This window comes from Perognathus longimembris, chromosome 4 (assembly GCF_023159225.1).
Source record: "Perognathus longimembris pacificus isolate PPM17 chromosome 4, ASM2315922v1, whole genome shotgun sequence".
In the NCBI taxonomy this organism is placed as follows: Eukaryota; Metazoa; Chordata; class Mammalia; order Rodentia; family Heteromyidae; genus Perognathus; species Perognathus longimembris.
In genome coordinates this window covers 60527976-60542348 of record NC_063164.1, presented here as the reverse complement: position 1 = coordinate 60542348, position 14373 = coordinate 60527976, and the positions used below count along the sequence as shown (strand labels likewise).

Below are 14373 nucleotides of genomic sequence, written 5' to 3'. Positions count from 1 at the left end.
AAGTATTTTTTTTTTTTAGTATATCACATGTAGCAATTCTTATTGGTTTTGGTTAAATTTCATTTGGCTTAACCTGAAATATTATTTTCATCTACCTCAATAAGCTCTTAATTGTACAAGTAAAGACGTATCTAATTGACAATAATTCTTAAGATGTTGGAAATTTCAGTTCATACTTTAGGTAGAACTTTCAGATAATCTGAAAATACTATATTATCTTACTGTAAGACTTTCCGTATGACAGATGTGTTGAAGTAAATTCCTATAAAAACACAATCTGTTTTAAAATTACTTGATTTTTACCTAAAACTTCCCAATAGTTAAAATCTTTAACAAGTTTTTTTTAATCTGTAAGGAACACAAACACGTTAGCAAAAGAATAGTGTATATGTGGTTCTTGTTAATTTCTTAATGTGTAAAAGCTACCAGATATTATATCATGTAAGAATTGGAAATTTTTCTGTATAGAAAAATTATACCTATTATTATTATTTTAGTATAAACTTGTGGCTGTATCACTGTATATGATTCTCGTGTCTTAAAGCCTGAATGACCTTGGTTTCCTTATATTGTGCCTCCTGTGCTTTGCAGTGCTTTTATGTTTAAGACTATCAGACAAGGTATAAAATCTTTCATAGTTACAAGAAGTAAAAGGTATCTGACTAGTAGAGAAACACATGGACAAGTGACTTGCTGGCAGTAATTTTGTTGTCATTTCAAGTACTATGGTGGTATAATTGATGTGACAGGACTGGGCTTTAAATGTAGTCCCTTAGCTTGTGCTCACTTTCAGTTTTAGTTTCTCTGTCATTCATTTTGACTAGGTAAAATTTAGGTGACAAACATGCACACCAATGAAGGCTGTTTGGTGTAAGTTTAATATTGACGTATTTTAATAATAAAGATGCAAAGATAGTATTTTTCTTTACTGCTTCATGAAAATTGCAATAATTGGTGTCACCTTACATTACAAGATAGAGGGTGGTATGCTGATGGCACAATCAGCAGGAGATTCTTTTTTATTAATATTATAATTAAATGATTTTCTGGAAAGAGGCCAGAAACAGATGCAAGTTGATCATGCCTTGTCCACTGTTACTTGGCATTATTGCTTGTTTTCTTAAAAAGAATTGATTTGACACCTTGTTTTTACAGGTTGTTATTGATGCCTTCAGATTGATCAATGCTAATATGATGGTCTTAGGACATGAACCAAGACAAACAACTTCAAATCTGGGTCATCTAAACAAGCCATCTATCCAGGTAATGGCTATATTTGATAAAACATTCTAGTTTACATTTTAAAACTTGATATTTTCACATGTGATTATTAACTATGCACTGTGGCTCGTGCATGTTATCGTACTACTCAGAAGGCTGAAATCTGAGAATTGAGGTTCTAAGCCAGCCTAGGCAGATAAATCTCTGAGACTCTTATCTTCAGCTAACCAGCAAAAAGCCAGAAGTAGAGATGAGGATCAAGTGCCAGCCTTGAGCAGAAAAAAGCCACATAATTGTATGAAGCACTGAGTTCAAGCCCCCCACCCCCCAACACACACAGAAGAGATGTAATTCTTAAATTTTGATTTTTTTGCATTTTTTTGTTTTGTTTTAAAAGGCAATTTTAGGAAGTGACACTGTGGCTCAAAGTGGTAGAGTGCTAGCTTTGAACAGAAAGAGCTCAGGGACAGCACTTGTTCACTGAGTTCAAGCCCCGTGACCAATCAACAAACAAGCAAAAAAACAAATAGAAAGAAAGAATTATGCTATAAACTTAACTATTTGGGAAGCTAAAGGATTGAGTGTAAGCCAGACCTAAACAATAGAACAAAACTTTATCTCAGTTAAAAAAAGAAAACAATTATGGAAATCTTATTGGGAAAGTTAGATTTACTCATATATAGGTCAGTTTTCTATAAGTCAGTTTTTAGTAGTCTTTTCATTTCCCTACTGTATTTTGAGGACACCCTTTTAGGAGCATAGGACAGCCCTTGAGAGAACCTTCATGTGGTTAATTTTGTAAAGGAGTTTCAAATAGAGGGCATTGGCTATCGCCATTGATTAGTTCATAGATTTTTCTCATAGCAGAAAATAATGGGAAAATGAATAGAAATTTTAAGAGGCTCTTTAAAACAATTTCTAGATAATACTTACATTTCCTATCTTTTTTGTTTAATACCCACTATTAAGGCAATTCCTATAAAACAAAAGTTACTCTTGAGGAGAATTTATCTCATTTTATCTATTTCAACCAGTGTTGTCAGTTATTGGTGTTTAAATACTTAATATCCTCTTGAGTGACTAATGTTTTCTTGGTATCATTCAAATGCCTCATTGTTTTAATACAAATCTTCATTGTCTACAAAAATTATATTAAGTGTCATAGTCTGTGTCTGCATAAGTAATTATTTCTCTAAAGATTAATTAATAGGACAAAAATAACATGTTTGGTTAAATAGAACACACAAGACAAACACATTATAGTAGCTATTGCTTTTCTTCCTTTGAACCCTTGCTTTGCCATAAGGTTCTCTTTGGGGAATTGTGGCTTTGACAGTTAACTATGGTTAAGTTTGGTTATACTTCAAAAACTTTAATACTTTTAAACACTTAATTTTGTGGCAGTTACTCATCCAAAAATCTTCATTAAAGTGAAATGTATTTTTCAGAGGGTTGAGATATGTTGCTTTTGAAATAAGTATTTTTATATTCAGAGAAAACTGCAAAGTATAATGAGTATTAAATAACTACCCGTGGTTTTGATTGGGCACAGACAAGCCTGTACTTGTATGTTCCAAGAGAATATATTATTGGACCTGTTTAGCCTGTGATAATGACCTTTCTTATAAACCCCCATAGCACCATACTGCTTCATTATTTTTTGCAAAAGGTTAAGTAGCATCTCAATCTAGAATCATTGGGATTACTGCATGATATATTTCTGCCAGAAGTTTTTACTAATTGCAAATCAACAGCCACCTGTTGAAGATTTTTTTAAATGAAAATAGTACTCTTTTGTTTTAAAATTGAGTATCATAGATGTTAAAATACATATATTTCTGTATTGGTCCACTTCATACTACCAAATCTTACTTTATAGTATCTTATGATTCAAAATGGACCTTAGGAAGCAGGTACTAAACCTAAGCTAAAGGACCATGTTTGTAACAGATACAGCATCATTATTTTTTCTGTCATTTTAGTTTGTTTTGCTTTCCAATTAGAATCTGTAAATATATTTATTTCACAGTTTATATAGCGCCCATCAGAATGACATCTATCTGGGAGCTTTACAGTTTTAAGACAATTTCATTACTAAATCACACAAATGAGATCAAGCCAAAAAGTGTCAGAACAAAGCCACACCTCAGAATACTTTGTTTGTTTGTTTGTTTGTTTATTTTTTAGAAGCTAGAAAAGAAACAAACTACAAGGGACTGAGATGAATGGCAGTATTCACAATAGCATTTTGATATAGATGCTTGCCCAGTTCCTAACTTACAGATTATGTCTTTCAGATATTCCATGCCTTTTTTAAAGGGAAAGTTAGACCTTAAGAGGGAATCTGCTCCTTAGTTTCTTTCAAATACCCTTAAGATTTGTACAGTGAAACATAATTCTGTTAGAAAATGTTATTGTATAAAGCACTAATGATGATGTTCAAGTACTAATAGACAAATTTTGTTTTAAATATAAAAATTCAGTATTCCTGGCAGAGAGGGTAAAGTATAATGCATGATCCATACTGTAGGCTTCTATATTGAGACTTCATGTTACTGTATACTTGGAACATTTGATGGTTATATCAAGTATTTAGAATTGAGAATGAGTATTTAGTAACTAAATTTTAAAATAGTCCCGTTAAACTATTTGTGACATTTTAGATTAAGTAACTATTGATGCATAGCTGCTTGTGCTAGAGCCTTGAGCCTGAGTTCCATCTCAAGTGCAGATGCATCATGTGGTAATGTTACCGATAATTATTAAACATGTAGGCAGCCAAAGCAATTGCCCAGGAACTATTTCACCTGTTTTGTAAACAAAGCAGCTGAGGCTCAGAAGTTGAGTTGTTCAGGTTATTCTTTTGAATAACAGTTGGACCTTTAATTATTTAACTAACTTTGTTCTGGCACAAGTGGCTCTCACCCGTAACCCTAGCTATTCAGGAGGCTGAGATCTGAGGAGCTGTGGCTCAAGTGATTGAGCACTAACTAGCCTTGAACAATAAACAGTCTAATACAGCACCCAGGTCCTTTGTTCAAGCCCCAGGACTAGCCCACCCAAAAAAATTAATTTTGGGATAAATATTTGACTATGGTTCAAAAAGATAGACTAGGGCATTTAATAAAACTTCTCTACTGATGCCTTCTGCATCCTGGTTCTCCATCCTAGAGGGACCCAAAAATACGTTTTTTATTTCTTTTCAGCGTTTTTCTGTTTATATATAGAAAACTTCATTTTAGAACATCTTCCCATCGTTCTGTAAAATAGTTCAAGACAAGCCAGTTTGTGGGTCTACGCACACCTTTTTAAATAGTTGTAATGTTTTAAACCTATCAAGAATTGTAGGATAATTTAAATAGAGTTTGATATAAGTAAACCAGCTATGTGCAGTTCTCCTCCTGCAGAGACCAGAAAGCTCTTGGCCAGTTTATTTATGATCTGTGATGAATACATTAGGAGTACATAGTTGGTGAGTTAGTAAAACTGGAAGGCAACTTGAGTATAACTATTTAAACTTACACTTGTTTTATCAGCCACTGTCATCTAGGGTATTTTATAGCTCATTTGTATAGCAGACATCAGAAATATAACAATAGATTGTCACAGTACATCTGAAATCTTTTAGTACTTGCTAACAAGTCTTTAAGAAAAACTATGTTTTCTTTTCATGCAAATCCTTAAAATGTATAGACTTAATCCGAGGAAGAATTTACTAATACGTAACATAGCATGTTAGAAAGAACTTGGGTTGTGGAGTCAGAATGACCTAGGTTCGAGCTCTGTATTTTGCTAGATATAAGTTGGGACAACCACAAAGATTTTGTCTTATTTTCTTTGTCGTAATACAGATAGAACCAGCCTACTGAAGATTGTCTAGAGAATTAAAAGAAGTGATGTGTAAAGCAGGTGCTCATTAAATGTTCACTTCCCCTCCCCTTCTTTTTGTGTCTTAGCACCTTAAGACCTGCACTGTAAAAATCCTTTTATTTTTATTAGTTTTGTCCTGCATTCATGATAGTTAATCCTCAGTCCCTTTTTGTTTTTTATACCTGATTTTTTAAATAATGTTTGTAAATTATTATGTGTTCTCATACCTTCCTAGGCTGACTGAGCTTTTTAGGTTCCTCAGACTATTTTGAACCTCAGTTTAATCCTTGTTGCTAATGCTAGGTACTTGGGCAGTTGTGAATTGATTCCAACACATCCAGGGTTATTGACTTTTTTAATGAAGCAATGTCACTAGCATAACTTGTTATTATGATTGGTCTTGGAGATTGAGTGTAATGAAAGAAATTCTGGTTAGTGAGATTCACATGACACTGGAAGAAAATATGCATTAGCTACAGTAAAGAATAAACTCCACATTGTTAATTTAGAAATGGGCCTAGACACAATTATTTGAATCATTCAAAACTGAGTTAAGAAAAAGGAAACCCCAGATTAATGTGGATAAAGAAATAAGTACATTATTATAGTGTTTTTAAAATTTTGTTTTGAAATGCCTACAGAATTACATTATGAAGAACCCATACCTGATTTCTGACTCTGAGTAAGGCTACTGAAACTGTTGAATTTGTTAGGCTCTATAACATGTTTTAAAAAGAATGTGTCACTCATTACTTTAAACTTTCCTTTAAACATGTAGCTGAAGAAATAAAATGTTTAAATTTAATCTGAATTCAGGATACAATGCCCTTTTGTATATTGTGTATTTTGTAAGTATTGTGTAAAACATATATCAACGGTTTCAAACATTTATGTTACTACATAAAGATATTACTTTATTCTTTTCAAATTATGTAGGCATTAATTCATGGATTAAACAGACATTATTATTCCATCACGATTAATTATCGGAAAAATGAACTGGAACAGAAGGTAAGTTTAAGTCTTTATTATAGAAAAGAATCTTTTTCAAACTATTTCAACTATTACTTGAAGTTTAAAAATTTGTATTATTATAAAGGTGATGTACAGAGGGGTTACAGTTGGTCAGGTAAAGAATACATTTCTTTTTGGACAATGTCACTCTTTCCCTTGCTCTCCCCCACTTTAAATGAACTTTTGATCTCTTTTGTTGTTTTCCGTAACTGCAATATAAAGGAAAGATCATTTTCTTTAAAGATGTATTTTCTTTTTTTGGTGCTAAGGTAGGAAATCAAATGTTCGTCTTAGGGGCTGGGAATATGGCCTAGTGGTAAAGTGCTCGCCTCGTAGATACATGAAGCCCTAGGTTTGATTCCTCAACACCACATACATAGAAAAAGCTGGAAGTGGCGCTGTGGCTCAAGTGGTAGAGTGCTAGGCAAAAACAAGTCAGAGACAGTGCTCAGGCCCTGAGTTCAGTCCCCAAGACTGGCAAAAAAAAAAAAAATTATCTTTGCTTTATGATGAATTATAAAAGTATTTTCCTGTGGTTTTTCCTATTAACTTGTCATTTACAACGTTTCACATTTGATAAGAATTCAGATAATTTTTTAATTGTATAGTACTTTTGAGGGGGGGGGAGGGATATACAGGTCTTGGTGTTTGATTTCAGGCTCTGGGAGCTATCCCTGAGGTTTTTTTTGCTCAGTGCTACTAATCTACCACTTAATGGTAGGAATATACTGTTGTTTCGAAGTCATTAAGGAAATCTAGTTCTTCACAGTTATGGCTCATTTTGTAGCATAGGTAGATAACTTGAAATTGTACTAACATTTTTAAAGTATTTTCTAGAACATTATCAGTGGAGACAAGAATCAATCAAAGAAATTAGATTTACAGTACAAGATTTTTCCAGTGTTTAAACATGTAATTTTTGTTCCAGAGACTATGATGGAACTTTGTCTTTTTTTAATGTGTGTATGTGTGTTCGAGTCCTGGGGCTTGAACTTAGGGCCTGGGCACTGTCACTGAACTTTTATACTCAAAGAGAGAGCTTTGCCACTTGAGCTACTGCCCCACTTCTGGCTTTTTGGTATTTGATTGGAGATAAGAGTCTAGGGAGCTGGGAATGTGGCTGAGTGGTAGAATGCTTGCCTGGCATCCATGAAACCCTGAGTTCGATTCCTTAGCACCACATAAATAGAAAAGGCCGAAAGTGGCACTGGGGCTCAAGTGGTAGAGTGTTAACCTTGAGCAAAAAGAAGCTAGGGACAGTGCTCAGACCCTGAGTCAAAAACCCAGGACTGCCTGCCCCCTCCCCCCCAAAAAAAAGGTTTTGAGCAGCAATTTTCAGATCTTGACCCCCTGAATAACTAGGATTATAGACATGAGCCACAGGCACCTGGCTAATGGTGGAACTTTTATCCTGGAAAACTTTAAAGGCTTTTCATGCAACCTTTGACAGTATTTTCCAATATAATATAAACTGTGTTCCATAAAAGCTGCAAACTTCTAAACAAGTGGAGTGGTTTTCTAAACTGAACTAATCTATAGAAGTTATATATCCAGATTCTCTGGTTATGTGATGCCAATTAAAATTCACTTGTTCTCTTAGTGTCTGTGTCTATGGAGTTGGGAATTTAACCCAGGGCCTTGTGCATAGAAGCAAATGCTATATTAGTGAATCGTCTGAACAACCTGTAAAGTATTCTGGTGACAAACCAATAATTTTTCTGTAGTGACCATTTTTTTTCACATTTCATAATTTTGTCAGTCTGCAAACAAAAACAAATTATTGGGTGATAGTCCTTAATTGGAAAAAAAAATGTGCTATAAGAGCCTGGGAATGTGGCTTAGTGGTAGAGTGCTTGCCTCTCATGCATGAATCCCTGGGTTCGATTCCTGAGCACCACATACACAGAAAAGACTGGAAGTAGCATTGTGGCTCAAGTGGTAGAGCACTAGCCTTGAGCAGAAGAAGCTCAGGGACAGTGCCCAGGACTGCTTTGGGGGAGGGAAGGGGAGAGTTTAAGAAAAACTGTCTTAAAAATACAAACTTGAAAGCCAGTGATGGTTCATGCCTATAATCCTACCACTTGAGTTCCAGGCCAGCTTGGGCTACATAGCAGGATTCCCACCCCTACCCCCTGTGTGTTTACATATACCCACGTATATACATGAGTCCAGTTTGAAGAATATTGAGTTCAGGTGTTGGGTATCAGAATCACTAATACAGAGTCCAACCCCAGTTTGCAGTGTGATTACATACCTGGATTTCAATATTATTTACTCCCCAGCTTCGTGCCCTTTTATTCTGACAACGTAGAAAGTTTTAAGCTTTCAAGTAATAGATAAAATATGCAAAAATTGATATCAATTTATAGGTACACAAACTGGTTTATCATTATTGTTGTTTAACATACCATGTGAAATTATGCCTTTTTCTTTTGTCTTTCTTCCCCATGGTTCTACCCCTGATGTCACTGTAATTGATTTTGGTACCCTGGGTATTGTACATACGTTTATTGGAACTAGGGAAGGGAAAGGGACATTACAATGGAGAGACAAAGGGTAAAAAGTGAACCAGTGCAACAGCGATACAAGACAATAAATATGCTTATGTAAACTGTTTGCAGAGAAGGAGATTGGGGAGGGGGAAAGGTGGGAGAAAAATGAGGAGGAGGTAACAAGTTTGATGAGAAATGTACTCACTGCCTTACGTATGAAACTAACCCCTCTGTATATCACTTTGACAATAAATAAATGGGGATTTTACCTCCTTGACATTCAAAAACCTGACTATATGAACAATTAGCAGACCTGTGTGTAATACGAAACAGATTAATAAATCTAGTTTTCAGTAGATATTTATTGTCTGTGATTAGATATTACTTTAAAAATGTAGGCTGATGATCTTAACAGAGAAGCTCTTTCCCTGCTAGCTTCTTTTTAGCAGGAGAGAAATGCACTGAACAAGAAAAGAAAAATTTCAGGTATTTATACACATTATAAAAAATAGCAATGCCAGGCACTGGTGGCTCACACCTGTAATATTAGTTGCTCAGGTGGCTGAGATCTAAGGATTGCAGTTCAAAGCCAGTCTAGGTGGAAAAGTCCAAAATACTCTAATCTCTAAGCACCTACAAAGCCAGAAATGGAGCTGTGGCTCATGTGGTAAAGCACTAGTCCTGAGCAAAAACATCAGGGACTGTGTGTCCAAGCCCTGAGTTCAAGTCCTAGGATAGGCACAAAAAAGCATAGTAAGATAAGGCATCTTTGATTAAGATAAGGTAAGGTGACCTTTTTAGATAGTATAGTTTGGGAAGGCATCTATCTCTTAAGGAAAAGAGCAAAGTAAGTCATGTATTGATTAGAATAATCTTCTAGATAGGACAGCAAAGGGAACAAAGGACATAGAATTGGAGAACATCTGAGATTACATAATTTAAAAGAATCTAATTAGGATTTATCTGAATTACTAAAGTTAAATTTGTTAATACTAACAGGTTTGGTAATGTCATTTTCTCAAGGGAATTTTCTTAAGATAAGAAAGTAATTACTTTTTGTTTGTATTTTTAGATGTTGCTAAATTTGCATAAGAAGAGTTGGATGGAAGGTTTGACACTTCAGGACTACAGTGAACATTGTAAACACAATGAATCAGTGGTAAAAGAGATGCTAGAATTAGCTAAGAATTACAATAAGGTAAAACAAATTTTTGGACTGTATATGTTAGGTGTCAAACAAATGTGTGTTATAAAATAATTTAAAATAGAGAATCCTGCTTTGTAGATCAGATAGTAAATATTTGCTTTATAGATAAACTAGTCTCATAAATGCCGTGCACACTGCCATTGTACAACAGCAGCCATCAACAAAAATAAATAAATGAAAGTGATATGTTCTGTTAAGATGAATAGCTGGTCAGATTTGGCCCATGAACTGTAGTTGGCCAATTTGTATAGACCATGTAATGTAATTAGTTACACATTTGACATCTTTGTATAATTCAAGGAATTTTTCAAGTAAAAGAGGAAGAAGATGTAGACAGTAGCAACAGCATTTAGTATTTGCTACATGTCATTTATGGACTTTTCCTATTTTCCATGTAATAAATATTGAAACCTACTGTGTGCCAGGCAACAGGGATACAGTAAAAAACAAGGAAGAGAAAGTCCTTATTAGTCAGGGAATTTACTTTCTGTAAAGGAAAGAAATATAAGTAAACAGAATGCATTGTGCTATGAGAAAAGTAAATAGGATAATATAAAACAAGTAACTCGAGACTCTATTGTTTGCTGAAATATGTATGTCTATAATATTTTTCTTATATTTTATAATTTTTTCATAATTTTATGTTCTTTTACAACTCTGAAAGTAAGAAAATACTTGAGACCAGGCACTGGTGGCTCACACCTATAATCCTAGTTACTCAGGAGGCTGAGACCTGAGGATCACAGTTGGAAGCCAGCCTGGGTAGAAAAGTCTGTAAGATTCTTATCTCCAATTAACCACCCCAAACTGGAAGTGGAGCTGTTGCTCAAAGTGGTAGAATGCTAGCCTTCACCAAAAGATGCTCAGGAACAGTGCCCAGGCCCCAAAACAAAAACCTTGAGATTTTACTAAATGGTATCTTCCATGTTGTATTAACCAATGCTTCCATAAGTTACTATAAACTTGTGTCTTGAAACAAAAAAATATATATATTCTCTCACAGTTCTAGAGGCTAAAAGACTGAAACCAAGATATTAGCAGGACCTTCCTCCCTCTGAAGCTTGTAGGAGATGGTCCTTCTCTCTCTTTTCCAGCTTCTAGTGATCCTAGGCACACTTCAACTTTGAGTGTAACTTCAATGTTTAATCAGAAATGGAATTATAGCATATCTTATTGAGACATCATTTAGCACATAACATAGTTCTCAACTTTTTAGACCCAAATATACATTAAAAATACAAGCTGTGGGGGTGGGGGAGCTGGGAATATGGCCTAATGGTAGAGTACTTACCTTGCATACATGAAGCCCTGGGTTCAATTCCTCAGCACCACTCAGGTGGCTGAGACCTGAGAATTGCCAGCCCAGGCAAGAAAGTCTGTGAGATTCTTATCTCAAATTAAATCACAGAAAAGCTGTACTTGACTTGGCACCATGGCTCAAGTGGTAGAATGCTAGCCTTGACCAAAAGGAGCTCAAGCCTCACAACTGGCTATATTTATATATATATATATGTAATCTTTTGACCCAGTAAATACATCAGTGTATGTATGATTATACAGAATGGTGTATGTGTGATAATACGGAAATCAGTGATTATACAGAGGCGCTGGAGGTGTGGCTCAGATGGTAGAGCTCCAGCCAGTGAGCAAAAACATCAGATACCAACTTCAACTCCCAGTTTCTGAGGAAAGAAAAAACAGACATTTGAAACAGTGCTTATTACATGTAATACATTCATTTTACTTCATTTCTGTTGCACACATATACATGCATGTGTATATGTATGTATATATGTGTATTTGTATGCATGCATGGGTATGTATGTGCATATATGTGTGTGCATATATATATACACTGTAACATGTAAGAAATCTGAACTCAGAGAGTACAAAAGTGTGGTTATCAGGTAGTAGGAGGAATGAGGGGAAAAGAAACAGTCCAATATATCAAGTAATAGAAGCTGAACTATCAGGAGTTATTTTTTTTTTAATTGGGAGCATGAATTTTTCTTTAGAAACCAATTTACAACAGTTTGGAAGGAAGGAATGCTAAATGAGGAAACTTGAATGGGAGATTGTATTGAAGAAGAGTAAAGAAGAGTTTGTATTAAACGTCTAAATTATTTTAATGGCATTGAGAATTAAGGTATTAGACAAAAATACTGGTTATGGAATCAAAGAAGAATTCAAGATTTTCTGCCTAGGTGATGAGAAATGCATGAGTGCCATTAACTTTTCCAAATTAGAAGTAGAAGGAGTTAAGTTTTAAACAAGCAGTTAAAAATGTGAGACTAGCCAGGCATTAGTGGCCCACACCAATAATCCTAGCTACTCAGGAGGCTGCGATCTGATGTTTTCATGGTTCAGTGCTAGCTGGGGCAGGAAAGTTCATGAGACTCTGAATCTCCAATAAACTACCCTCAAAAATGCTGAAGTGGAGTTTGGCTCAAGTGATACAGTGCTAGGTAGCCTTGAGCAAAAGAGTCTCAGGGACAGTGCCCAGGCCTTGAGTTCATGCCCCAGGACCAACACCAAAAAAAAAAGTGAGACTAAAATTAATACAAGAATTCAAGCTTCTGGTGTCATAGTTAAAACTGATGTTGGTTGTTGCACCAAAAAGCTTGTTTTTTCTTTTAAATTAAGCACAACGTATTTTTTTAATGTTGCTGAAAGCTGCCTGGGGCCAATGTCTCATGCCTATATTCCTAGATACAGGGGAGGCTGAGATTGTTAAGTTCACAGTTCAAGGCCAGCCTGGCAGGAAAATTCAGGATCCATTCTCAATGAAGAGCAAGACTGAGAAGAGCTACTGAGAAGTGTTAATAGAAGTGTATAAGGCTCAGGTACAAACCTGGGCAGGAACTAAGACCCCCATCTGAATAATTACCAGCAGAAAATAGGACTTGAAGCCTTGGCTCAGTGATTGGAGCACCTGCCTAGCAAGTAGGAGGACCATACTTCAAACTCCAGTTTTGCCATACGTATGTGTGTATAACATAATGTATATCACATATTATACAATACATTAGGTATGCAGTAATATAGAATATATCATCTGTTGGGTTGTTACATATGACAATATGTAACATATATAACATGCATGTGTATGTTATATATGTAAACTCAGGGACAGCTGTAAGATTTTCCAAATACAGCAACAAGTCTTTTGAGAGAATTAAGCTTTGAAATAAAGTTGGTTAATGAAAAGTAAATTAGTTTATATAGAGTATTTCAACTGGGAATTCTTCCTGGCAGAAGATTATAGGTAAATTATTCATCTTTGTAGTTATGTTGTCATGCTGTTGAGATTCTCTTATCGTTTAACCTTTTATTTTATAAAGTTATAACACGTTACTGTTAGCTGACTGTAGGAATGGATTTTATTTCGCTGTGTCATTATATATTTAAGTAAATTTGTATTGGTACTACTGCCAGGAAATAGCCTATTTATGGTTACTGCTGCCTGTCCACAGAATTTTTCCTGTTTTACAGTTTTAGAAAATCCCTGTAGTGCTCAGAAACTTGTAAATTTGGTTTAAAAATGAAAATAATGTGTAAGCTGTGATATAGAAGAATCCAAATTTAGTATTTCCCTGAATGATTGAAAAATACAGTGGACTTTTTTAAAACATTTCAAAATGAAAGGTCCATGCTACCATTTTTAAAATAATATTCTTTTTTAATTGGTTGGTGCTTAAACTGAGGTAATTAATGTTAGGTGACAATCAGGTTCCAAAGTAAAAGAAGGTTCGAAAATAATTAAAATCTAATGTTTGAAAATTTCAAGACTGAATTCCATATAGAAATTTTGCTTGTTTATTAGGCATGTGATTTTTCTAATTATTGCAGCACCCACAGTCCTGACTATTCCAACCTCCTAATTTATTCATGCCAAGATGCATTTGCTATTTTAAAATTTTTGGTAATATTTTATTACATATTTGTAAATGGATGTACAGGTGGAAAATGAATTATGAAAGAGCATCTTAAGAATAACAAAAATGCCTATACCAGTGGCTCACACCTGTATTCCTGGTTACTCAGATCTGCTGAGATCTAATGGTTGCAGTTCAAAGTCAGCAGCCAAAGTCCATGACATTCTTTTTTTTTTTTTTTTTTTTTTTTTTTTTTAGTCCATGACATTCTTACCTCCAGCTAACTACCAAGAAGCCAGAAATGGAGCTGTGGCTCAAAGTGGTAGCCTGCTAGCTTTGAGCCCAAGAGCTTAGGGACAGCAACCAGACCCTGAGTTTAAGCCCAAGGGATCAGCACAAAGAAAAAGAATAACAAAAACAGTTCCTTTTCAAGCATGTAGATTTATCTTGGTTATATATAAAATATGTAAATTTACTTCTTGGTTTATTAACAATAGCTCCATTAAATAGAAAACTCTTGCTGTATACTAATTTTATGTAACTAGATAATAAAAACAAAAGATCTAAATATAGAGGAAAATAGGCTACATCTTCATTGTTATGAAAATGTGTGTGTTTCATTCAAGCCTAAAAGTCCTGGAGAATAATCTATAGACACTTTCAGAGCTGTTAAATCAAGAATTATATAGATGGT

General features: G+C 34.7%; 1 protein-coding gene across 1 annotated transcript in view; it reads left to right on the top strand.

Annotated features, from left to right (window-relative positions):
* Psmd14 (proteasome 26S subunit, non-ATPase 14) overlaps positions 1-14373 on the top strand; it is an 86850-nt gene that overhangs the window by 64957 nt on the left and 7520 nt on the right. Inside the window, exons 8-10 of the mRNA XM_048345336.1 lie at positions 1156-1263; positions 6028-6102; positions 9670-9795. Of these exons, the coding sequence (XP_048201293.1) occupies positions 1156-1263; positions 6028-6102; positions 9670-9795 (309 nt within the window). The remainder of the gene's footprint in view (positions 1-1155; positions 1264-6027; positions 6103-9669; positions 9796-14373) is intronic.